The 25,595-nt window shown below is 50.7% G+C and overlaps 7 protein-coding genes across 7 annotated transcripts; 4 read left to right on the top strand and 3 right to left on the bottom strand.

Annotated features, from left to right (window-relative positions):
* Positions 1-139: 139 nt before the first annotated feature.
* Positions 140-1,126, top strand: T069G_01778 (uncharacterized protein; the record flags this gene model as incomplete). Its single annotated transcript, XM_056168988.1, has 3 exons — positions 140-307; positions 374-383; positions 450-1,126. The coding sequence occupies 3 exons, from the start codon at positions 140-142 to the stop codon at positions 1,124-1,126; spliced, it is 855 nt and encodes a 284-aa protein (XP_056034304.1).
* A 348-nt stretch (positions 1,127-1,474) lies between these two features.
* Positions 1,475-2,808, bottom strand: T069G_01777 (fibronectin type III domain-containing protein; the record flags this gene model as incomplete). Its single annotated transcript, XM_056168987.1, has 2 exons — positions 1,475-2,605; positions 2,737-2,808. 2 exons carry the CDS (start codon positions 2,806-2,808, stop codon positions 1,475-1,477), a joined length of 1,203 nt encoding a protein of 400 aa, XP_056034303.1.
* Positions 2,809-3,641: 833 nt separating this feature from the next.
* Positions 3,642-5,495, bottom strand: T069G_01776 (ankyrin repeats (3 copies) domain-containing protein; the record flags this gene model as incomplete). The annotated part of the gene is made up of 1 exon (XM_056168986.1): positions 3,642-5,495. One exon carries the CDS (start codon positions 5,493-5,495, stop codon positions 3,642-3,644), a length of 1,854 nt encoding a protein of 617 aa, XP_056034302.1.
* Positions 5,496-6,632: 1,137 nt separating this feature from the next.
* On the bottom strand, positions 6,633-7,859 carry T069G_01775 (uncharacterized protein; the record flags this gene model as incomplete). Its single annotated transcript, XM_056168985.1, has 1 exon — positions 6,633-7,859. The coding sequence occupies one exon, from the start codon at positions 7,857-7,859 to the stop codon at positions 6,633-6,635; it is 1,227 nt and encodes a 408-aa protein (XP_056034301.1).
* Positions 7,860-9,921: 2,062 nt separating this feature from the next.
* Positions 9,922-12,891, top strand: T069G_01774 (aromatic acid exporter family member 2 domain-containing protein; the record flags this gene model as incomplete). Its single annotated transcript, XM_056168984.1, has 3 exons — positions 9,922-11,115; positions 11,206-11,754; positions 11,848-12,891. The coding sequence occupies 3 exons, from the start codon at positions 9,922-9,924 to the stop codon at positions 12,889-12,891; spliced, it is 2,787 nt and encodes a 928-aa protein (XP_056034300.1).
* A 2,570-nt stretch (positions 12,892-15,461) lies between these two features.
* On the top strand, positions 15,462-17,031 carry T069G_01773 (CFEM domain-containing protein; the record flags this gene model as incomplete). The annotated part of the gene is made up of 4 exons (XM_056168983.1): positions 15,462-15,620; positions 15,702-15,822; positions 15,908-16,586; positions 16,653-17,031. 4 exons carry the CDS (start codon positions 15,462-15,464, stop codon positions 17,029-17,031), a joined length of 1,338 nt encoding a protein of 445 aa, XP_056034299.1.
* A 2,016-nt stretch (positions 17,032-19,047) lies between these two features.
* Positions 19,048-21,547, top strand: T069G_01772 (phosphatidylinositol 3- and 4-kinase domain-containing protein; the record flags this gene model as incomplete). Its single annotated transcript, XM_056168982.1, has 3 exons — positions 19,048-19,700; positions 19,772-20,578; positions 20,665-21,547. 3 exons carry the CDS (start codon positions 19,048-19,050, stop codon positions 21,545-21,547), a joined length of 2,343 nt encoding a protein of 780 aa, XP_056034298.1.
* Positions 21,548-25,595: the final 4,048 nt, after the last annotated feature.

Raw genomic sequence — 25,595 nt, 5'->3', positions numbered from 1 at the left:
CACAAATTCTCATCATCTCATCTCATTTCATCTCAATCAACTAGCTACGTGAAAATCAATTCATCAAATAGACTCGCATGTACTATAATGCCCACACTCTAGAGTACATCGCCCGCCATCTGTAACTCAAGACCTAGCAATGTCCTCAACGCCATGGATCTTCATCTGCGCCTCCAGCAGAGGCATCGGCAATGCCCTCACCCGCCACATCTTGCGACGCACGGCTCGCTTACCCACGCCGATCCCGGTTCTCGCAACTACGCGGCATCCTGATCTGGCAGTGGCCAAGGCGGCGCTTCTTAAAGATGTGTTTTCCACGCCGTCATCCTCTTATTCTTCATCAGCTTCTACATCGTCGTCTTTGAAAGGACAGCTGCTCAATGGTCAGCAAAAGAAGCAACAAGATGAGCTCTCAAAGCGCCTCTTTGTCGTGCGCTGCGACGTCACAGACGAGTCTACCATTGCGTCTGCCGCCCAAGAGGCCCAGAATCTGTTCCCCAAAGACTCGCATCACCTGCATCTCGCCTGCGTGCTTCCGGGCGTGCTGCTCAACCCGGAGAAATCGCCGGCGCAGGTCGACGCGGACGCAGCGTTGCAGTCGTTCCGGATCAATGCCGTCGGACAGCTGCTAGTGGCGAAGCATTTCTTTGGGTTCCTGCCCAGGAAGGGGACTGCGATGCCGCAGCCGGGATACGAGTACGACGAGGACGTGGACGAAGAAGACGACGATTATGAAGGTGAAGATGAGGACGAGGCGGAGGAAGAGGTGATGCGTCTCCCTCAACACGCAACTTGGCTCAACATGTCGGCGAGAGTGGGATCCACGACGGATAATCGTGCGGGAGGCTGGTTCTCGTATCGCGCCAGCAAGGCGGCTGTTAATAGCATCACCAAGAGCCTGGACATACAGCTGCGAACCAGGGCGGGCGACAATGCCATGGCGGTGGCGTATCATCCCGGCACGGTCAAGACGGAGCTGAGCAAGGACTTCTGGAGTGGTGTTCCGAAGGAGAAGCTGTTCAGTACTGAGTATGCGGCCGAGAGACTCATGGATGTAGTATGTGGCTTGGGGGTGAACGACAGAGGGAGATGTTGGGACTGGAAAGGGACAGAGATTCCTCCTTGATTTCCTTCATGGGAACATAATCACAGACACTCCTTTCTACAGAAACGAATGAGACTTTGGTAAATAAGCGCACAGAGACAACATTGAAATTAAAAAAGTCTTTATAAAATGGTTCTTTTGTAAACGGCATGGCATGCTTTTGTCTTTTCCCGCCCACCCGAGTAGCTCCCCTTTGCCCTATAATAACAAACAAGCTAGTCGTAGAAGTTCTCTTCACCATCATCCCCTCCCCTCTATTCGCATCACTCAAAAATAACACGGCGCGTAAAACAAAGTACCTGCAAGTAGACGAAGCATGAAGACAGATGCCGGGTGTACATATAAGGTATATCAGCAAAAAGACACACTCTACAGCTCAACCTCCTGGAACGACGCCCCATCCGCGGGCCGGGATCCATCTTCGTCGTCATCGCTGACTTGTTCCACAATGGCCGTTTGGGACTCGACAGGCCGCAGTGCCACTTTTTGCTCCTGAACGTCTTCTAGACGTACTTTTTGCTCTGCCTGCTCGTCAGACTTTGTCTTTTGCTCCGACGACTCTCCCTCCTCCTCCTCTTCTTCATCGTCCTCGTCTTCCTGGGAGTTGGAATTTTCTCCGGCTTTGGACGATTCTGCTTCTGCTTCATGCTCTTTCTTTCCGTTGACGGGTGGAGTGGCTGATTTGCTGTCCCGAGACTTATCAGTAGCTGACTCTTGCGCCGGTGGTGACGCTCGCGGTGGTGTGTCCTTGGGAGGCACGTCTTTGGCGGGAGGAGGAGGTAGCTGGTCATCGCTGGGAGGACCTGGTCGCATGACATCGAGATAGAATTTGGTGACACCGAGGATCCGGCCGTTCTGCTCGCAGGCCGTCACCCATTCGGGCCGCACCACAGGGATGTTGTTCTCGACGGCCTTTTCCCACGCCGTTCCCCTGCCTTCGGTGGTGACGAAATGCGTCGTGTCGATGCGCACTCCGTCGACAATCTTGGCTCCAATGCGCTCCACCGCACGTGTCAGGTTCTCTCTTGTCGTCGCGGGCAGAATGCCGGTTGTGATGGTGATTCCGCTGAGATCCGTCATCTTGTGGGTTCGCACAACCACCTTCTCGCTTGCTCGCGTGCCAGCGCTCGTCCGCAGGACCAGGTGGAAACTGTATTCAGTGTCGACGGCCAGGCCGCTAATCTTGGTGCTGTGCATCTCCAGCGGCCGGGGAATGTTGCCGGCCTTTTGCCCATTGCGATACAGGCTCAGGGACATCAAGTCGGCAGTAGCGAGCTCGATGGGGTCCCACTCCAGGACGACGGAGGTTTGGGTCGCATTGCGGCAGCGCAGGACGGGCGCGGCGGGTTCGGAGGCGCCAAAGGACTGGAAGATGCGGTCTTGGAGGGAGCGGAACTCGTCTTCCGCAGCAGCCTCCTTGCTGACGTTGCGGCCAACCGTGATGTCAACGATACTACCGGAGGAGATGTTGGGAGGCAGCAGAATGGAAGGGAATTCGATCTATATGTTTTGAAATTGTGGTGGTCAGACATGGAGCTCGAGAGAATATCAAAATAGAGTAAAGCAGAGCAGAGCAGATAAAAGCAAAGCAGATCAGATCAAAACAAAACAGGCCAGCTTGCGAGACATACCAAGCGCTTGTCTGGGGTCAGCAGCACGGTGACGCCAGCGTCAACCTTGCCGACCGTCAGGGAGACGAGCATGGCTGAAAACTATAAGAGAGGAAGAGGAAGAGAGAGGAAGAGACCGAGAATGCAAGGAGGAGAGAAGAGGTCGCAAGACGTTGGTTGGCTTTTGGTGATGGCTAGGGGATTCCTGGCCAGTTGATGATCTGCGCGCCACGTGAAATTGGCCGGATTGGGTGCCTGAGGGAGGAGATTGTTGGGTCAAGGCTTTCGTGCGCGAATCTCGGGAGCTCAATGGTATAAGCACAGGGACAGCGGGAGGGGAGATGCAGGAGGAGAAGCTCCAAGATCGAGGACAAGAGAAGAGAGGCGCTTAATTGATAACGAGAGAGAAAGAGAGAGAGGCTGTGGCTTGATGACAAGGCCGAAGTGGGTAATTGAGCTCTAGTGGGCCGTGGATGAGGTACTGTAACTCGATGTGACATGACATGCGTCAGCCTTTTCCAAGTATAGATACAGTGGGATGCGGATACTAATAGATTGGTGCCTGCTATTGTTTAATATCTTGTGGCTTTCATTGATCTCTTTTCTTTCCCGGAAATGATTAATAGTGAATACAAATCTATCTCGAAAGATTCCCTAATTGCATTTGATTTTCTGTATCGCATCTTTCATCTCTGGTGGCAGTACTTTTTTCCGTCTGAATGTCCTCATTACCCCTCCAAAGAACCGCGTTTACGATGAAGGTAGGCGGTAGATACCTGTAGTAAACGACAACTACCGCATCAACGACATCATCGCGACTTTTTATCATTCTTTTCCAACATTGGCTATCCTAAATGCAATGTATCAATTTGACGATGATATTGGTATGTATAACAATCGAACCAATTTCTCTTCTTCTTTATACCTTATTCAGTACATGTATCATCGCTATCATCGTCAGCATCGACGTCGACGTCCATCACATCATCCGCAATTTCCTCAGTCAAAATCTCTCCCGGAAATTCCCTTTCCCCAAACTTTATCAGCTTGTGAGCCACGATCCTATGATGGTCGGCAATTGCACCCTCAGTTTTACTAGATTCAAGCTTATTGCCATTAATAACCCCCTCGACGTGCTCAGGAGACACATTTTCGCGGGTAGCGTGCTTCAGCACAAAGTCCAAATGGGAGTAATCCATTCTCTCCTCCGGACACCGGCACACAAACTCCAGGGCAGATTCTACTCCATCGACGTCCTCCAAGCTGGCGCCGTACTTGAGAAGCAATGCTACGATCTCACCAGCCTGGCTTAGAGGAGGAGCAAACCCTCGACTCTCTGTTTCCCACCACAAATGGCGAAATACACCAGCCAAAAAGCTTTGAGTTTGCATGTGCTCGGGATTCTCTCGATTCAGCACCGGCGTATTTGGCCTGGCACCGGCCTTGAGGAGAATCTCGGTGCACTCCGGGTCTTGGGCTTGTGCGGCAGCAAAGAACAGCGGCGTGGCGTCGCTGTCAAAGTCGAGGCCGTATTCATCTTGAGTGGTACAGGAGCAAGTGTCAAAATCAAGTCCCAGCTCAATGAGTCTTTTCAGCGCAGCCCGTCGCGGATTGACCACCTCCCCGAAATTGGGGGCCTGCCGAAGCAGTTGGTGAAAGATGGTCCAGCCATGTTCGTTCTTTTGATACAAAAAGGGGTCGGCGCCGTGAGCGAGCAGCGCTTCAACGGCCTTGAAATTGGGATAGTCATATATCAAGATTCTGGAAGCCGCGGCATAGAGAGGAGTTACCCCAGTCTCATCCGGTAGGTTGATGTTGGCACCGCGCTCGACGAGGAGGGAAATGATGGACGCAACAGTCCCATCGTTGTAACCCCTTGCTGCGGCGTAAACGACGTTCCTGTTATGAGCGTCCGTAGTCTCAACCTCTACGCCTGGCACTTCTAGAAGCCGCTTTGTCGTGTTGAGGTTTCGCTGTCTGACGGCGCAATGCAAAACAGTACTGTTTTCCTCGAGGGTTCTTACTTGAATGTTGGCTTCAGGGTTCTCGAGGATCATCTCAACCACATCGTCCATTCCATCCAGTGAAGCAAGATGAAGTGGCGCATAGCCCAAGGCGTCTACGTTGCCCTCTCTAAGGCCTCCCAAATCGGCAACAAGTCTGGCCAGGCTTGGCTGGTGGCTTATTGTTTGAAAGCTCAGGCCAGGACACTCTGCAGCCACCTTACGCGCACCGTGCCGTATCAACATCTCTGATGAGATTTCGCCCTCTTTTGCATGAACCAGAGCTGTGTGAAGCGGATACCATGCGGGGAACAGTGGCCTGAAGTTCATGGCATGGCAGCTGCAGAGGCCGACTGACGGAATGTCGACGGAGGCGCCATGATCAAGGAGATACCGTGTGATGTGGTGATAGCCCTTCATCACTGACACGTGGAGCGGCGAGAATATCTTTCTAGCATCCACTTTCTTTCTTTTGGACCACACAATAGTTATTCTCAGCTCAGATCGCGGGTCGTAGAGGTTCAGATCGGCGCCATGGGCATAGGCCAGCTTTATCGTATTCAACGAGTCGTTTCTGGCCGCCCAAAGAACACAGGAATGTTTAGGATGAGCTTCAAACACATTGCGTTCGTATAAAACGCCGTTGAGCGTTATATATGAGCGGCGGGATGAGCGAACAAGAGCCCCAAGATCTTTTTCACTCTTGAGGAAGCCAGCAATCTTGAGAAGGATCTCGACGGGAACCTTGTCGAGCCCGATATCTGCCTTGGCCTCCATGTATAACGCTATCTTCTAAGTAATCTGACAATAGCATGATTAGTTGGTGTCTAAATTCAGCCAATGTATGTAGGTTTGATCGAGAATACTTACCTAGAAGAAGCGTATGTCTTTCAAGATTCTTGTTTTAGTAACCACCACTCCCTGTGAAATGTGGTTGGAACTAATGACGGATATGATCCTGATGGAGACAGGATGAATGCCACTATGATGTCTTGGTATAGCAGCTTGTGTGTAATCTATAAGAGTAGCGGCCTGTGTAGGAGGGGAATGAAGAGGAGGAAGAAGGAGCGGCACATCTGTTTCTACCGTTGCTTCTAACAGATACGAGTATGTAGTAGAGACCATGTTCGCAGTGGGCATGGTGTACGAGGATGCTCGCCACATCATTAAACCGTACAAAAAGAAAGGCCAAAAAATTGTTTGCTTTTTCTCAGCTGAGAGCCACCATACACCTAGCGCGATGCAAGTTGTGCCTTTCCCCAGCACACCGGTCACGCCAGCCACCTCCCATGCTGCAGCCTTTCGCATAATTTTCCATTAATCCTTGCTGATTTTAATCTCTCCGACCTGTGGGTGGGCGACAGGTGGCCAGGCTGCGCTGCAACATGCAGCAGGGGCATGGCAAGAGACCACTCCGTGATAGACCTCTCCACGAATGCTACGGCTGGCCACTGCAGGGAGGACGCTCTAGGCCCGAGCATGGCCTTCAAATGTGAGGGGAAAGGAGTTGGAAGCAACATTGCCGGCGTGGCTTTCCTTGCCTCGTCTCTAATTTGTCCATGGGCTCATCGTGTTTCAGACAGTCCCACCTGATTACGAGGCAATGAGATATACTCTGTAGTAATATTCCAAAGCTCACATCATATGCTATCGTACCGGTAAAGGTCAGTCACAGAGCCTCATGGATGAGCCAAGTCGGTACCCAGAGGTACGTGAGACTTGTACTACTTCTCGAATTACCGATGAATGATGCCATCCTGTTCAAGGGGGAAAAAAATCTTGTATTCAAGAAAATGAGTAAAAGATGGATATGTAAGAAGAGAAATCACCCTGAAAGAAACCATTAAGAACGATGGTAATGGAAACCATGAAAAGAGTATCCGCCCCCCAAGCTCCATCTATAAATCGTTATAATCACTCGACATCGCCTTGCCACCATTTCCAAAAGTTTGGATAATTCCCATTAATAAAGTTTCGGATTCGTCCATCCTCCTTCTCTTTTTCCGCTCTGTCGATTGGCTGTTTCCACCCTTCAATCTTGACATCGAGATCGTCCCGTAAGAACTTGACCCACCTCTCCTCGCACAGATACTTGCATGACAGTTCAAACTTCGGCCTCCAGTGGCCAATGACACATTTTCTGTGCCCCGTGGGGCCGCTACATTGATCTGGATACAGCGGACAGTCTTCCGGAGAAGGTGGACCGTTCCATTCAGGATTTTCTGCGAGGGCAAAATTGACAATCAACGACCACGAAACCCTGTTTGATTTGATGAGGAAATGAGCCTGCCCTTCAACAACATGCCACAGCCACGCCTTCCAGTAGTTGTAATAATCATCAAACTGCCTTTCCTTGGTATACCAATGGATCGGCTTCCGGCGTGGTCGGCATTCGTTGAGAATAGTGGAATTCTCTCCGACCTCAGGGTTGACAATGTCTATTATCTGGCAATCATAATGTTCTGCCACGCATGCGTGCATCTGCATGAGCACTCCATCTTCTTGGTCCTCATCCTCTTGAGGCTGGGGCCCCATTGTAATCAACGATAGCCTCTTGAGAGCAGGAAGCTCGTTGACTTCAAACAAGGTAGACGCGGGAAAGAAGAGATCCAATATCTCGCTATATCCACCATGTTCTATGCGCGCGCGATCAAGGCCGATGAACGGCTCAATCTGTGCATCCATTGGAATTTCCATGTCAAAGATGGTGGTAGAGCTCCAAGCCCCGAACATAGTGAATATGTCATGCTCATAGCTGAGGAAAGGCACATTAAATTGGACTGGGATATCGAACCCTTCCTCGTTGACAATCAGGTGCCGAGGAGGCGTGTAGAATTGAGTTTTCCAAAACTCTCGAGACTCGCGGCAAGCATGCAACGGTGCGAATATGGCGTCTTTGCGCGGGTGAACAACATATTTGACTAGCCAGTTGGGATGGTTCGAATCCATGCATCGTTGTCTGGCAAGTGGCTTTCCGTCTTGTTCCTCTCTGCTTTTGGATTTGCGTCTACAGATATTTCTGCAGTTTCCACAGGGGACCCAACCAACGATACGTTCTGGTTGGGGTACGCGCTTCCAAATTTCCATTCTGAGCTCCGCTGGGAGCTTGGGGAAGCAGGTGAAGTCTGTGAGGGTAGTCATGGTTTCGAAAGCTGTATATTCATGTAAAGTTAATTACATGTATCTTGCTCGCGGATTGATTGTTTATGCACTGAAAGTACCTATGTGTTAGCAAAAATTCTTCATAACACCACCATGCCACTTACTTGTAAGAGATTAATAGATCCAGGAGCACCTAGGCAGGCAGTATTATATCGGATGCCGTAGCAGGTGCCTCGATAGAAATAGTTTGTTTCAGCACTTCAGAATCGAATGCTAGACGGGTTTGGTATCGTGTTTTGGAAATGGGAAAGAGATTCAAGTCTGCCTCCAGCCTTGTGTTCGTCCGGCCCTCCTTATATAGCCCCGCCCGCAGCTCTGTCTCATTGCATATGCGAGTTATCCTGAATGGACCAATATGATGCTCCTCGTCCTCAGCCCTTGTGCATTTCACAGGCCGGAATTGAGGGTTGCGGCCTCAATGCGGCCTCCATAACCCGATACCGCGCATATGGTGGCTGGCCGTCTCTCCAATGAAAAGGGCACAAGTCGCCATCCGTGCCATGGCATGTACTTAAACCGTGGCAGTCGCAAGCCAATGCATACCTTATGTAGGTATCATGCACATCATGTGAGATTGGATTTGATGTTCGCTTGTTGAGGGGAGGAAAAAGCAAAAAATATTGGGGGCGAAGGTGCATCCAGTGAGCTTCATTGGGCACTATCCTCACCGAAAGCCCGCCATTGTATCAGAGTCAAACACTCATGTACCACTGCACGGTGCTTGTCAGCGGTGGTACTTCTAGCCACCTCTACCGACCTAGAGGTGCCGACCTCAGCAGCACGTTGGCAGGTGCGCCCTTGCAGCCAGGCGGTCAAGGTACAAGCATGGAAGGAGAGAGTCTGCCCTGATGAATCACGTACAGAGGAGACACAAAATTGTTCATGCGGAGAATCTCTCACACCATCTTGTTCCTCTTTCAACTCCATCATTTGCATTTTGTGTGTATTGGCATGAGTACACAACTTACACACCCACAACATGCACGCACATGAATCACCCTCGGATGTCGCAGGTGCAGTAGCAAGATTGCAAGAGTAGTAAGCAAGCACCCGCTGGCATTCAATTCATCCAGATCGGATCGCTAATTGCTCTTTAGCCGTCCTGCCATGCCATAGCTCGGCGCTAGGTACGCGGATCAGCCCTGCCCATTACCCACTCGGCGCTTGGAAACGCCGTCCTCTGCTGCCATCCCGAGGTCCATGGAATATACGGACACACGAAGCTCCTCCGCATATTTATCCACCTTTGGCTTTGGGGTACCATTTCGGATGACCCGAGCCGCCCGAAACTGACATCAATTCTCCATTCACCACATGCACCTTGGCCGCACAGGGGAAATGGCCGATCCTACGATCCATCCGGGCGTTTGGGTCCTTGGCGCGTGAGATGCAAAACCAATTTAAAGAGATTACTGTTCCTTGCCCTTTCGTAAGACTCGCTGGCGTTTTTCCTCACCTTGGCACCAGGGTCGCCAAGTCTACGCTACCACGTAGAGCTTCGGCAGTCAAGGTTACAATCACCATTTTCTCCCGATCTAGCGGCTTTCAATTTCTCAAATTGAGGTGAGACAACTACTACCTAATCTCTCTAATGGAATGACTATTTTTCTTCGTGCGTCGGCGTCCCCAGACTATTTCCCCTTCCTTAAAAACATCTGTCAGCTGCCGGTACGAAATAGTACATGAGCTGTTCTCCCTCTCTACCCCTCGTTTTCTGTACAGCTACAAGCCGGGTTTCCGGCCAAAGCATAACCATTCCGTCTCACCTGCAACGCATTGTATTCTCGTCCTTACTGGGTCCATCTCTATCAGTGTTGGTTAACAAATCCTTAGATCAGGTGCCCAGGTTGTCCGTGCATGGCTCAACAACTCTTTTAGTTCTGACTCAGCTATTAGCGGCCTGCTGGATTCAAGTTAGCTGCGGCTACGTCTTCGAAACCCGACATATTATAACCGGCATTGTTCTGCAGTCTCAAAAAAAATCAAAAATCAAAACATCAAAAAAATCGATCGTTGCAGACAGCCCGTTGACACTGACAACATGTCAGCGGAGGAGTTTGTCGACAATGGCGCCGACAATGGTACCAAGAAGCGCGCTCTGCCCTCATTGCTCAACCACTTCAATGGGAACGATCTCAAAACTCTTTTCCGCTGTTCCATAGCGGCTTGGGTTGCTGCTCTTTTGATATTCATTGAACCTTCTCTTCAAAGCATCGGCATTTCTACTTTTTTTGCTGCTCTAGTTCTCTTTGTCACGCCGCCGGCTGGCATTCTCCTCATCTATCTCCTCGGATCTCTATCGCTCCTTGTCGGTCTGTGTCTAGGTTGGGCTTGGGGAATCTTGACAATGAAGGCTGCATTGGCTGCCCGTCCCGCTTCAGACACCCAATCACAACTCCAAGCCCTACAGCAGGCCGCGGTCGCTCAAGCACAAAGCACTGGTCAAAATGCAACCGTCATCAGTAAGATACTGGTATATGAAGGTCATATGCTGGATGCACGCGTGACGGTTGTATACTACGTCATGTCTTGTGCCTTCATCTACTTTCTGTCACGCTTACGAGCAAACAACGTCAAGCTTACCCTTCTTCATCTCTTTGGCAACATCGTCGTCGATGTGTTTCTGCTGACCGGGCCACTTCTACCGACCTTCACTCCGCTCCTGGGGCAGGTATTGGTGAAGCCAGGCGCCATTGGAGTAGGCATTGGCGCAGCGTGTTGCTTGATATTCTTCCCACAGTCTACTTCCTACGTGGTTCTTCGAAAAATGGAACAACTCATTCGCATGTTCGACATTCCTCTTGACTTGACACAGCAACGGTTCAATACTCAAAAACTGGAAGTAGAGCAGCTGAGGCAAAGCAAAGATGGCATGATTGCACTTTATAAAGCCATGGAGCCAGAAATTGCCTTCCTTCCCCTGGATATTTCCCGTGGCCGGTGGAATGCCGACGACGTCAAGGGCCTAAAGGAATGTATCCGCCAGACTATGATAGCCAGCACATCTCTGATCGATTTCCACATCACCACCATTATAGCTCTGCAGAAGGAAAGCAAAGCAGGCTTGCAGTATGATAAACACTCTAGTGACGGACAGACGGGAGAAAAGGGTAGTCACGAGATTGGTCAACGCCATGTTTTGCAATACGCAGAGCTCATGAAGGCACTTCGAACGCCCGAGCAGAGCGATCTTCGCATTCGAATGATAGAAGCTATGCGCGAAACAACCGCACAAGTACGCCAAGCCTGTTCAGAGTCCATCTCAGTCGTGGTTGATTGTGTTCATACCGTCAATACTCGTCGGTGGATCCGCCAACCACCTCAGCAAGTGTTTGATGCGCTGGTTCAACGAATGGAGACATCCCTGGCAGCGTTACAGTCTGCTCGCGAGTTCTGCGTCACCAATACCACCGAAGCAATTATAGACTGTCACTCCGATCTTTTTGACCAAGACGGTCAGCTGAAGATATCAGACACTCTCCAGCCACAGTCTCTGCAGGCGATGATGGTTGCCATGGTATTGGAAGAACGTATACTAGGCGTGGCTGTGGCGATGGAGACAATGCTGAAACACGTTCTTCAACTGACGACTTCACAAACCCGGCATCGCATCTGGCTCCCGTCCCGCATACGTTATGCCTTTCACTGGATTTTTAGTGGGAGGAAAACAATTCCAATCGCCGGCGTCTCTGATGACGGCGGTGCGGATGATCCAGACGTGGCCGATGAACAGTCCAAGGAGGTGCGCCAGCGACTCCGTCTCATCCGAGGCTACGAGGCTCCCACCCGCGCAGGACCAGTGGCCAGAGCTGTTGCCGGAACCTACCGTTGGCTCACCAACCCAGCCGGCATGTATGCAATGCGAATGGTTGTCGTAACACTTGCCACTGCCATTCCCGCATCTATTCCTCATTCAGCTGGCTTCTTCTATCGCGAAAAAGGACTGTGGGCTGTCATCACCGCACAGACATGCGTGCTCCTTTACATGGCTGATTTTACCTTTTCCCTCATCTCGAGAGCCCTCGGCACAGTGATTGGAGGAGTCTTTGGCCTTGTTGCGTGGTACATAGGATCTGGCAGTGGTCCAGGTAACCCATACGGGCTGGCCGCCAGTGTGGCAGTTTTCACCGTAATCTCTATGTGGCTGAGGATATTTTTACCGCTGGCATACACTCAGGCAACGGCTATGTGCGGCGTCACGTTCATCCTCATCATTGGTTTCAGCTATGATAATGTCCATCTACCCCAGTACGGAAACCCTGGCAGAGGATACCAGGCCTTTTGGAAGCGATTGGTCACTGTCTTGCTGGGCTTTCTCGCCGCGACCATTGTTCAGCTCTTCCCCAAACCCCCGTCTGCCACCGGACATGTGTGTAAGACTCTGGCGAATACCGTTCGTACCTTGTCAGACTATTACGCCCTGTTGTTATCACATTGGAGTCGGGCGAACCAGGAGGGCCCCATTGGTGCTACAGCCATAGAGGAGCTTACACTAGAGGTTGCAGAGATTCTCTCATCATTGAATGGCTCATTAGCCCTTCTAAAGGTGGACTTTAGTGCGGGCCCGTTCGATCAAGCGGTTCTACGTCAAACTCAAGAGCAGTGTCGAAACATGAACCAAGCGCTCGGGAGACTCTTGTATCTGTCGACTACTCTTCCCAAGGAATTTCAAGAGAGACTAGTTACTGCTCTTGGAATACTGGATGATGGCGCCATCGGAAACATCATGGCCGTGCTGGCAATCGTCGAACAAGCCCTGCGGACCGGATCCCCTCTCCCGGAAAGACTTCCTGTGCCTCTTGTCCGTACCTGCTTTGAGTCCCTATCCTATGCGCAGCACCATAAGATTGAACTAAGCACAACGCTTGTGCGAGATGAGAATTACCGACGGTACTGTGTTGCCGTGTCATCTTACTTGAAGTTTCTCACTGCAATCGATGATTTAGTCTTGTGTTTGAAGGAAGCACTGGGAGAGCGTCACGTTATTTATCTATGGGATGACGATGTTTAATTGTGTATCGCCACAAGGGGAAAGATATTCAGCGCCCTTTGCCAGCGACTATTCTCGGCACCACATTAGCAAACAAGCACACTTTCATTCTGATCTTTGTTATGAGCTACCGTTATTAACATGGTTCACGCGGGTGTATCCCTTCTCCGACAAATTTGGCACCCCGTCGGTGATACTGCGAATCTTTCGTGCATTCATTTTACCTAAGTCAGCTGGGTTTCCAGGAATCAAGGAAATTGCGGAGCAACAATGCTTCTTTAATATATCACTTCGACTGTATTCGCTTGCCTCTCTTGTGGCTCATGATGAATTCCCAGAGCATGCACAGCTTAAACTTTCTGACTTGTTCCAGTTGTCTCACTTCAAAAACTGCGCAGCATCCTGCAGGATAGTTGCAAATTTTTACCGTACCTCAAACTTTTCTCTGCGATGGGGGCTGTCTGTGATTCAGAATGATGTCGCATAATTCAAGGTTCTGATTGACTGACAAGCCACTGCAGCGTCCGGTTTCGATAAGACCTGCTGCGTAATAACGCCCCAACACGTAATATGTGTCAAATCTGATCGCTTTGCTGACCCACGGTCTCAAGTGCTACCGAGGGGGTGCGAGAAGCCGGCCGACCGGTTACCATGTCTACGGGATTGCACCAACAGCAGAGGCCCCCAAAAGAGGCCAAGAAAGGTGTGCCCGGCATTGTTCAATATCTCACTTCTTGCATATTACGACGGCAACGGGGACGTAGTGGATACACCTAATAGGATCTCGAGAGACAGCTGAGGCTTCCCAAACAACGCCATGAGATTGCGCTATGATATGGCGCAAGATTCTTCCAGCGAGATTTGTGCTGTGCGTAATTATGCAGAGATTATCTATGGAGAGCACTGTCATAATTTGTAGCAAACTGGGAGGTGAGTGTAATTTTGCCTTTGTTCCTTTTTCTGTCTCCCTTGGTTCAGCCTACTAAACAGGAATACGACGACGGGGTGCTTTTTCATCTCGTCTGATCTCCTCCCCTCTTTCGGATCTTTTTTTTTTTTTTTTTTTTGCGTTTCAAAAGAAGCAAGCCAAGTATTGAGTTTCTGGGCAGCTTCATGGCCTTCTGCATCGTTTGCCACTTGAATGCCAATGACAATGAATTGCGAGCACTTTGTACAAGCACGCAAGACCCCAGACCAGCTCAAGCCGGCCGATTTTGTGTGGGCCTACGGCGCCGAAACCCCACCCTTTCCTGTCTCTCGGGTAGGACAGACACTGACCACCGTGATTCTACTGGATAGAATCCGTCGAAGAAATCTACGCTGGAAACTGGTACCGCAGAATAATTGTAATTCTGTTGAATGAAAGGCAAATACTACCTTGATCTAGACGCGAAATTATGTTTACAGAGCAGCGACTTGGGCAAGACACGGTTCGAATTGGTTGCCAGCCTTGACTGAATGCGCCTCCCGCCCTAGTTCATACTCCTTGTCTCAACATACAGCCATTCATATCGCGCACCAAGAAAGAGGGAGAAGCCCTGACCAAAAAACGAAACGAAACGAAACTTAGCGCCCCTCCGTCTAGAAAATCACATCAATTCATTAGCAACATCCACGTAGCAAAAAGAAAATAAAATAAAGAAAAGGGCACCCTCTGGTGTCTTCCCAACATGGGTCCATCTGCATGGAGAGACACTGACCAGCAGAAAGGGAAGCAAATCCCGTGTCTCAGATAGCAGTGACCATTATGGATTCTTTCTTTACTTCGAAATACGGAGAACGGCCGATTACCTACTTTCTCGCCCGTCGTCGTGGGGCATGGAACAGTCCAAAGGAAAATCAGATCTCGGTGATTCAGGACAAATTGGCCATTGCTGCTGCTCTGCCTTGAACCTTGACAACTCTTTTTTTTCCTGATGAAATTATTCCACGTTAAACGTCATTTGCGACCAAACAGCAATTGAAGCAGCGACCCTTCCAGATGTTATCAGCTGGGCGCTGCAAAAGGGATTCTTCTTCTCATTTGGCTCTTTTAGGAGAGTTCAGCCTCAAACTCATATCGATCCCATCAATGAGTATGCAGCTTTACCTTTGACCGGCTTATAGCTGAGTACCAACTTCTGTGGAGCAGTCATGATCGGGAGGGGGCGAAGAGCAGCACAGCTTTTCCCTCCAAAGTCCTCCATATTCGCCGACCTCCCAGATGGGTAGCCCACCATCCCCACCATCTTCTAAGCTATGTTTTCACTTTGAATACATTGTATCACAATATTCAAGGTCCGAAAAGCAACTGGAAAGTCAAAGAAATGGTACAAAGTCTCTGGCTTTTTTTTACCCCTTGCTCATAAGTCTTGCCCTGCAGCCCAGTAGAGCGCCAATGCTCCACTCAAAGCGGCAACCGGGAAGCAAGGGAAAAGTTAGCACCCATCGGATGGCGATTGAGATGGCTGCTATCCCAAGAAACTGAAGGGAGCGGCATCAAGCCGGGGTTCTTATTATGAAGATGGCGGCATCCCTCTTCATTTTGTGTTCCCTGAGATCTCGATGGCATTTCATTCATTCGCGTCATAGATTTCAGCAGCCACAAGACCATGATTATTCGAAGATCATCGCTCGCTATTATAGCGACCACTATTGCTGTATCCGCGGCCACCATTCTACCTATCAGCTCAGGCCAGCGGCATGACGCCAATATGCTGAGCTCTCGTGTCAATCCACAGCCCGATTCGATTCATCTGCCTCTGTGCGCTGTAAGTAATACTGATGCTTGCCATCCGAATCAAATCGCCTTTGATGCTGCAAAGGCTAACTTGGCTCCCGCCACTTGAAAGCTGGATTGCTTCACTGCCACCTGTTCGGAGCTTGATTTATCATGTATATGCAAGAGCTTGGCTCAACAGTCTCAAACTTTCTCCTGCTTTCAGTCATCATGCAACTTTTCTGAGAGCCTAAGTACGTGTATTTTCTTGCCCATAAGTATCAGGGCCTCTTTTCTGCACTTCTTTGTGGTTCAACGAAGGCTAACACTGGGTAAAAGCTACCATGAATCTTACACAAACGGTGTGCAGTGCCCCAGCGCGGGACCGATCTGGTCGGTTCAAGACGATGAATCTTACTCTTAGCTCTGTAACTCTTATGATAGCGGGTATCCGCTTCATATCCAAATATCTCTTCAGCATCAGGCAGGGTTTTGGGCCCGATGATTGGACCTTGCTGGCAGCAGGATTTATCGGCATTCCTTGCATCGCGTTCAACATTTCGGGACTGAGTAGCCATGGTTTGGGGAAAGATATCTGGACATTAACTCCAGATGACGCTGCCTCCTTTGCTCGGTGGTTCCTAGCCATGGAAGTTCTCTACGTGGTCATTATGACCATTGTGAAGATCAGTTTATCCCTCTTTTATCTTGACCTGTTTCCGGGGACTACCTTCCGCAGAGTGGTTTGGGGTACCATCATATTCAACATCGCTGCTGGTCTCAGCTTCGTCATTGGAAGCCTCGCACAGTGTGTGCCATTGGGCTTAGCCTGGGGGCAATTTAGCAATTCATCACACGGGCACTGCATCGACATGAATTCGTTTGGGTGGGCAAACGCAGCCGTCAATGTTGCAACGGATCTTTGGCTTATAGTCATTCCTCTGTTCCAGCTATACAAGCTCGACACTCAGTGGAGAAGGAAGCTAAGTGCTGCTATTATGTTTATGACGGGAGTGATGTACGACCAGTCTCCCCGTATCTCATCTTGGCCTAAGTAAGCCATATGCTAACTTTGCATTCTCAGAGCAACCATCGTTTCCATCCTCCGATTCCAGTCGCTAGTCCACTTCGCCAACACGGCGAACCCAACCTGGGACCATTGGAGCATCGCCTGGTGGTCGACCATCGAAGTCAACATAAGCATTATTTGCACATGCATTCCTTCTATACGGCTAATCCTAGCACACATATTTCCGCGTGCCATTGGCTCCAGCCTTGGGCTACCCCCCATGACAGAGGAATCTTGGATCGGAGAGAAAATGTCCAGCCCAAATCCATTGGATATAGAGCAGTTGGAACTATGCAACCATCGAAGCATAGACGGAGTTTCAAAGACAAGCGAGTCTATCCAGCGAGCCGAGGGGGTTTTAGAGATGGTGGCACATCCAGCTACTGTCCAATGAACAACGACTTATGGTAAAATCACAAAGATTGATATAGGGATAGGATTTCACAACATACGGCGGGGGAAAAAATCTATTACGGGCAACAGCTTTCACAGGCAACAGATGCTTACAGTCGCCCATCTTTCGGAAAATAAAGGTAAGGAGGGAGGGAAAGGGGCCTGCTACCGTCTGGCCGACGGAGCGGGTCCAATGTAATAACGGCTACACACACATGTTACCAACAGAGATGAGTATCAAATGTGTTTTGTATTTTGCCATGGATCGTTGGTTAGAACGCAGAGGAATGAGCTAGATTGTCACACCACCATGGGAATGCCTCGATGGAGACACTCACTTCATCTTTTACGACCCTTCCCCCCCCCCCTTCTTGTATACCTTTTCTGTCATTCACGGTCACAGCTACATTTCCCCCCTTTCATCATGTACAGGCGGCTTTAGAGAGAACACAAAAAAGTCATATATCTTTGCAGCATCCGGACCCTCTTACCGGTCAGCGGCAAAGCCGTACCTTTCTGTCCAGTAGAGCGTGAGCTTCACGAATCCGGGAGCTGACTTTATGGTGGCTATCCACATCCCCCACAGCTCAATGCAAGGGCGAGTGAGCACTGCCCAACATCACCCGCATAGCCAAGCCAACTCAACAGTGCTCCTTGGTGGCCTATTGGATGCGGGAGGAACTGAGAGCTGGTAGGATGACAGGATCAAGCATCGGACAGGTCAGGCCGCAACCAGGCACTCCAGCCGAGACATTCGATGTGACTGCTGCAGCTTTTCCCCGGGTATCGTACCAGTCATATGCGTACACATGACAGCGCACCGCAGACGCGGCTGAGCTGCGGTTTCACGTCCGCGTCCTTGAGGTTTCAGCTTGATGCCGCTCCGTGCTATTGTCGTTGCTAGTGCTCCGTGCCGACGGTCGTCTTGTCAACGCTACTGCGGGCTAAGGCAGGTCTTGAGCCGGAACATAGGAGGAAGCCCCCGTCAAAGCTAGAATGCCTAGATGGTGGACACCTCACGATATCACGGCTGCCCGACAGAACAGTGACGCTCCAAGTACGCACACACACGCATCAGGACATGCGCACCATGCAGACAACTTGCTGGATGGCACCCAATCGACGATGCAGTCTCAAAGTGCTGATGCTGACGCCAACAAATGCAAGAGCCTTGAGCCACAGATTGGTGGTATCTCCTCAACCTGTAGGATATGATACCAGTGAAAGAGTAAAGGGGCTTCCAACTAACAAAGAAAGTTCGCCCCCTTACATTGAGGCTTCCATGACGCACCCGAACTGGCTGACATAATCAGAAACAGCCCTAGTGCCGGCTAGGAAAGGTGCCAGACTGGCAGCTTCCACACGACGCGCCATCCACGACAAGGGAAAGGACCGGCTCAGCCGCAATGACATGTGCTTGTTATTGCAGGTGCGTCAACGCTGTGCACTGAACTGGACACTGGACCATCATCACCGCAGGCCTCCTCCGTGCCCTCAACATCCCCCCCAGCATCGCATCAGACGGCAAACACGCCGCTGTTGCACCGCTTCTCGGCCTCTACTCTCCCCAACACGCCTGATTGCCCCTCCATCTGTGCGGAATTCCTTCATTTGAGTGATGCAATAATCTCGTCTTTCGCTTCTCCTGCACTCCTTCTACTGACTGATTCGTTACTCTCTCTCCATTTTCTCGCTTCTCGCCTCTCCCTTCTCCATCCAACTTGGAGCGCTTGCATCGTCGTCAATCGTCCGTCCTCTTTCTGCCTCGTGTCTCGCCTGGTCCTCTTTTCCTGTGCCACCCTTGTACCAAGAGCCTGTGAAACATCAGCACCGCTCTAGTCCCGAGTCTACAGCGTCAGGAGCAAGGCTGAGCATCAGCATCCCGCTGTCACCGCCACAGACGAAAGAACCGCTTCCAGAAAGGCACATACCTAGCGACGGGCCACGCTTTATTTTACGTATCATTTTAATCTCATCGAAAAAGGAGACGGTTTCTTGAGGTATCCGCTGCGTTACCATGCGTGGATACCGCTCCGGGACGACGGGCTACGAACGCCTAGCACAGGCAGATCTCAGCGACGATTCCGACACTGACCTCCTTGCCGAATCGACCGCATCTCTCCAACCATTATCCGCGCCTCGATATGCTCCTCTATCTCAGCCTCGCCACCGCTCGAACGTTACCAGCCCCAAGCTTGGTCCTTCGAGACCCAAGTTTCGTCGCCGCCTGGGGAGCAATGGCGGCGTGGATATCAAGGCCATCAATGCCCGACTTGAACGATGGGCCGAAGAAATTGCGGCCAAGTTCAAGCGCAAGGGTAGACATAGCTTAGGGGAAGAAGAGCGGTTGGAGATTCACCACTCCGTCTTCCAGCCTCCGGAAGGCGTACGACCAATATCTGCCGAGGCTCTCGCCGAGCCGCAGGTCACTAGCATGACCAAGGCACAGTTCGATGCCGTCATTGAAAGCGTGCGGCAAGCAATTCGACAGGAAGTCCATCCCAGTATGATCTCGCAAGGAAGCTCTGGCAGCTACTTTGCTCGCAATCCGGATGGAAAGATCGTCGGCGTGTTTAAGCCCAAGGACGAGGAGCCATACGCAGCAGGAAACCCCAAATGGAACAAATGGATACATCGTAATCTGTTTCCTTGCTTCTTTGGGCGAGCTTGGTAAGTCTAATTCACCACGGAAATACGGCATACTACTTCAAATACTGACAAAACTTCTTTCAAAATGGCAGTCTTATCCCTAATCTCTCATATGTTAGCGAGGCGGCGGCCTATGTGCTCGATCATCAATTACGGACGCATCTAGTTCCATATACTGATGTGGTGTGGCTGTCGTCCAAGTCTTTCCACTATCCCTATTGGGACCGGCGAAGTTTTCAGAAAAAGAAGAAGCCTCTTCCTGCTAAACCCGGCAGTTTCCAAGTCTTCCTCAAAGGGTTCAAAGACGCCAACGTCTTTCTACGCGAGAATCCTTGGCCGGATCAGTACTGGGCAGGATTTCGCTCAAACGAAGCCAATCGACAAAAGAAAAAGCGCTGGGCCGACAACTGTCGACCTTCTGCTTCTGCATCTGCCGATGATGCAGCCTCCAGTGATGATGAAGAGGGCCAGCATGGCGATGGTCGAGAAGACGCATCCCCAGGACCCAACAAGTTCGTATGGACAGAAAAGTTGAAGCAATCTTTCCGAGAAGAGCTGGAGAAACTCGTTATTCTAGACTACATCATGAGGAATACCGATCGTGGTCTCGACAACTGGATGGTCAAAGTGGACTGGGAGACGAGCACGGTATCGCTGGCGTCAGATCCTATCCAGATTAACATGGAACCCGTTACGGAAGAAGATGAGGAAGAGGCCAATGTTAGACCAATAGATGCCTCAGAGATGCCACCTCAACCTACCCGAGCATCGTATCCCTACAAGCGCCAGAAGCCGATGAAGGCGTCTTCTCCCCGCAGAAAAACCGAACCAAATATGTCAATTGGCGCCATTGACAACTCGCTCTCGTGGCCATGGAAGCATCCTGATGCTTGGCGAAGGTGAGTCGTTTCCCAAGTGCAGATATTCCATCTGTACAAAAGGCTCGTAATGAAGCATCATAGCTAACAGATTGTGAAAATCTTAGTTTCCCCTTTGGCTGGCTATTCCTTCCGGTCGACCTCATCGGCCGGCCATTCTCGCAAAAGACGCGAGACCATTTCCTACCGCTCCTCACATCAACAGCATGGTGGAGTGAGACGCAAATGGCCCTTAAAAAGGTGTTTCAAATGGACGAAGACTTCAAGGAGCGCATGTTTGCCAAGCAGATTGCCGTCATGAAGGGCCAAGCCTGGAATGTGGTGGAGGCGCTCAAGACTCCTGATCATGGTCCCCTGGAGTTGACTCGCCGGGCAAAGGTCTGTGTCTGGGATGATTACGTTGATGTACCTGTTGCTGTGCCCATGAGAATGACTTCCTCGGAGATGCGCCGCAGCACCACCCAGCGGCAGTCGCTTGATGAAGCTGATATTACTGGCTTTGCCCCGACCAGCCGAGTTCCTGTTGACGATCTTCTTGGCCTTGCCTCAGCACCCGCTGAAATGCCCCGTTCTGGTAGATTCGACACGGCGAGTCCGCCTGACGATCCCTTCATGGGCCCTGACGAGTCGTCTGGAACTCCTGTGGCTACCAGACCAACGATGGAGTCCCAGTCGCAGCCCAGTAGAGGTTTCCAAGGCCCGTCCCGCGCGCTCAACATATACGAGCCTGAGCGCCATCAACCCCAGAACCAGAACCAGAACCAAAAGCATCAGCGGCGATACTCGTATGCCACCCCTGCAACGCGGCAGCACAGCAATAGTATAGCTCAGCAGCTCTATGGGGACATCTCGTACGGGGCTGATGATGACGACTTGGAAGGGGATCTCGGCTACGCCGCCGCGGAAGGACAGATGGGTCATCAACGAAAGGTCATTGTGGAGCGTCTCGAAGCTGTGAAAAGCAGGAACCCCGTTTTCACATGGTGTTAAACGTGGTAGGTCAGCACTAAAAGCGATGATCCATGTTTTGTTGCACAGGCTTTCTTATTACATCACCAAGGGGTGTTTGGGGGCTGGAATTTGGAATTTGTACAAAAATGCATGTCTGGTGCTGACGGGTTATGGGGGGCGCTTTTTCCTGGCATATATATCTTTCGTAATTGTACTTTGTACCGGGAGTCCGCAATAAGAACTGCTTTGAGTTGTTTTAGATCCGTTGTGTCGGCATTCTTCTAGTGTTGTAACACATTGCCCAAGGTAAGGTCGGTGGATTTGATGCTTCCCCAGCGGCTGCTATACGGGCACGTTGTTTCATTACGCGCGGTAGCCATTGCTGCGGGACGGTGTGAAACATGAGGCCCTTGTCAGAGAATTGCGGCCGCGGTTGTTCTCTCGTGTTTCGTACCTGAATGTCGGAAGTGAGAGCAGAAAGTGGATATCAGATCAGACCAGGGTGGCATCCCGCACAATCAGCACGATACTCCGTCATTTGTAGTTATTCCTGGAACCACGGGGTCGGTCAAGGTATGCTTTGTAATGGCCATAGTAAGACCGAATCAAATCGTCACGGGTATCCAGGTTTCAATTTCGATCGCCGATTACCATCCCCGGGGACCAGCTGTACATTTGACGATTCTGCCCCGGCCATGGGAAATTTCCATAATTCCGCAAGAGGTTGCAGAACGCGTATGCCATTTCCGCACAGATGTCATAATGCTTAGTTGCCTGCAGGTATCTTCAGAAAGTGGTTTGACATGGGTGATCAGAGGGAAACATGACGGGGAACACCGCTCCTGTCAAAGCCCATACCCCATAGTTCATCGGCCACAACTATTGGCCAACAGGGGAAAAGCCCATCAGCTTCGTTTAGTCACCGAATTCCTCCAGGTACGGACACCAGATTAGATTATAACGGGAACAGGTAAGGATACGACCGCGGGTGGCGGAGCAGTCGGAGTCATAAGCGCAATCTGTCGTGTTATGAGCTCGGTGCACCAGAAATTGTGTCAAACAATTCCAGAGTTCAGTGTAATCAATGAGGTATTTTAGTGCCGTTTTGAGTCCGGTTAAATTGCTACTTGTTGGTAATGGGAGAGACGAATCCGGCCGTCAGATCCAGGCACGGAGGTCGGCCCCGGTGTCGTCTCCGTGTGCTTATGAAACTCCATTTTCCGTCCGTTCGCAGGCTTCAGCGGCCGCATCATGAGCAGGCTTTGTGAACTTTTGGCATAGCCGACAGCAATTAAATAAACCCTGGTGAGTTGCCCAACTGTAGTGAAGAAACAAACCACGACTGTTGGTGCCAATGGTTGCCCAGCTTCGAGTTCACCGCTTCCGTAAAGCGAAAAGAAGGGGAAGAGAAAAGAAGACGATCCCGACATTCTGGTTCAACGTCCCGACAACTCGGGTCGGCAAAAAGGGGCTAGGACAGGGACACCCCTGCCACAGTTCCGCCCACGGCTCCATACATTCGCAACCAAAGCTAATGTCAGAAGCGGTCCGCAGCGTTCAGGGGACATGAATCATGCCCTATTACTTTCTTTGAAGAGCTAGCATTGCCCTCTATTTTCCCCTCTTGTTGCACAATTACTGTCAAACACGGCTGTATGATCGATAAGGCTGGCTGCTGTAGGAGGATTCTTATGCGGAAGAACAGCTGACCAGGATGAAACGAGGCAAAAAGAGAGGGCGTTAAGCCGATCACTGCCCTTTGTGAAAACACTTGGTGTTGCTTAAACCATCTTTCTGCTCATTTCGCAGTAGCAAACTAGCGTGAGTAGAGAACAAGTAACAGTTTCTCCCGTTTCGAACCAAGACGTTGATAGCCCGGATACAACGTTTGATATGTGGCGTAAAGCCATTGTGTCAAATTATATGATGCCAGACATAGCTGACGAATAGTAGATTTCCTGATCAGGGTATCATTTGACGGATCCGCTTGTACAAATTCAATGGCGGTAACCTTCGAATTATGTGTGCATGGCCGCGATAACCTGGTCAAATCCGCTCTTTGTCGGTCTGTGCAGCGCTTGTTTGACATGCCTCCTCCCTGTAGTCCCATGGAGGAGTACAAGTATGTAAACCAGCATCTCTCATGCCCATCATACGTAACGTCTGCGGGCCGTCCGGGCCTAGGACAAGCTCGAACGAAATATGGGCACGGCAAAAAGGCTAAGCTGAGGCAGAGTGGGTTCACAGCCAATACACAAAGACCACGAAGACCGGCCGTATTCATCACAGTCTCCCTTTTTTCTTTCTTTTGGCTAAAGAATCGGCTTCCCTGAACACTCACTAGTTGACTACGCAGCCCGTATTTGTACGACACATGTGGCGTCTGGCTGTCGCTGTCCCATCAGCCTGTCGTGACATGGGGGCCAGGGCAGCCCCGGCCATTGTTGAGCCCCTCATGCCTGCTGAGCTCAGTGGCATCTGCTGCATCTGCTGCCCAGTGCTGATTCAGAATTTCCAGGATATGTCGTGTTAATGCCGCTCTGGGCTGTCGTGCTCCACGGGCCTGGACATGTGCACAGCCGACAATTTCCCCTCTACATGGGATGGCCGCGCATCCCTTTTGCATCCTTACCGGAGCAAAGCTGCGGTTGTGTTCGCAGAGGTAAGCCAATAAGCCGCGGCTCTCACCCGAAGTTCCATGTGGCTCGTCAACCGGTGGGACATCTGGTCCCGTCGCCAATCGCTAGCGGATGACAACTGTTCAGATGCGAAAAGGTAAAAAAAAAAAAAAAACACAGAAGCTTGCTTATCTGGCAAACTCCACCCCTTGCTTCTCGTCTGGCCCAACTTCCTACCAACACGATCTGCAGTCGCTTCAGATGGCCTTGCGGGATCAAGATCCCGAGCCTGGGAGCCCAAAGGACGGTGCCAACGTGGCAATGGCCTTTGGAGGTTTCAGCAAGGCTAAAGTTGGCGTGTCATGAGCGGTGAGAAGCTGCCAGTTGAGGGGAGCCGCTGTCATTGCAACGCTCGACAAAGGCTTGCCCGCAGTTACATATGCGCGTGGTGACTATTCAGGCGAACTCGCTGTCACACTTCGGCTTGGCCCATCAGCAAGCAATTGTCATGGCCGTCATTTTGTGGACCGGTACCATAAAAAGTCAAGCCCCCTTTCCGGGAGCCCGTCGTGTCTTTTTGTCTTGGTGACTGATTGATTGTCCGGTACAAGCGTTGCTAGCACATGCATATGGACAAGTAGACAAGTAGGTGGGCATGTGCCACCCTACCTCCCCTGCCCTCTCACCAAGCTGTCGGTTTTACCAAGCGGGAGAACTCCGTAAGGAGCGCCTGGAACTTTCAACACACACCAATAAAAAGGGTATGAGAGAGCGAGGTAGTTTCTTCTCCGCTTCGGAGCAATGAGTGCTAGTTCTACACCAGCGCTGAGTTGATGCTTCGCTCAACCAATCACTATTGAAAACAGACGAACGACTCGGATTAAAAAAAATTTGAGGCGTTATGAGCATCCATGCTAAGAACAAAACTTGAGTAGCAGTGTTAGGTAGTCCTTTGGTTATCATTTTGGTATCAAAATGTTATCCCCTAATGAGGAAAGCCCGTGGTGTCGTGGAACACAATCTGGAACGTTTCGTCTGAAGACGTACTAACCGAGGGCGAAAACAAAAGAAGAAAAAGAATTGGATGGTTTGCTTGATCGCTGCCCAAGGGATGGAATACAGTAGCTCTTACCATGTTGAGCTACCGGCATTGGTCGCCACAATCTTGCAGTATTCCTAGGTAGGGAGCCAGCTGTATGTAGTAGCACAATGTACTTTGTACTCCGTAATTTTTATCGAGACGATGGAGTGGCATTTGCATCTACCAGGATTTGGGATAGCGTCGATGATGGTCCTTGATCCATGATCCATGATCCACGGCCTGTCGAGCATCCATGAATTGTGGATAGATGGGTAAGACGCCTTCTTTCCAGTGGTTATTGTTCCACAGCTCTTTGGAAGGGATGGGCTTAGATAGACGTAGATGTGCGCCCCGAGATGTACTAGTACCACAACTCTTTGTTGCTAGT

The sequence above is a fragment of the Trichoderma breve genome, chromosome 1 (assembly GCF_028502605.1).
Source record: "Trichoderma breve strain T069 chromosome 1, whole genome shotgun sequence".
In the NCBI taxonomy this organism is placed as follows: domain Eukaryota; kingdom Fungi; phylum Ascomycota; class Sordariomycetes; order Hypocreales; family Hypocreaceae; genus Trichoderma; species Trichoderma breve.
Note: the sequence above shows the minus strand (reverse complement) of the source record. Positions and strands in the feature narration are given on the sequence as shown.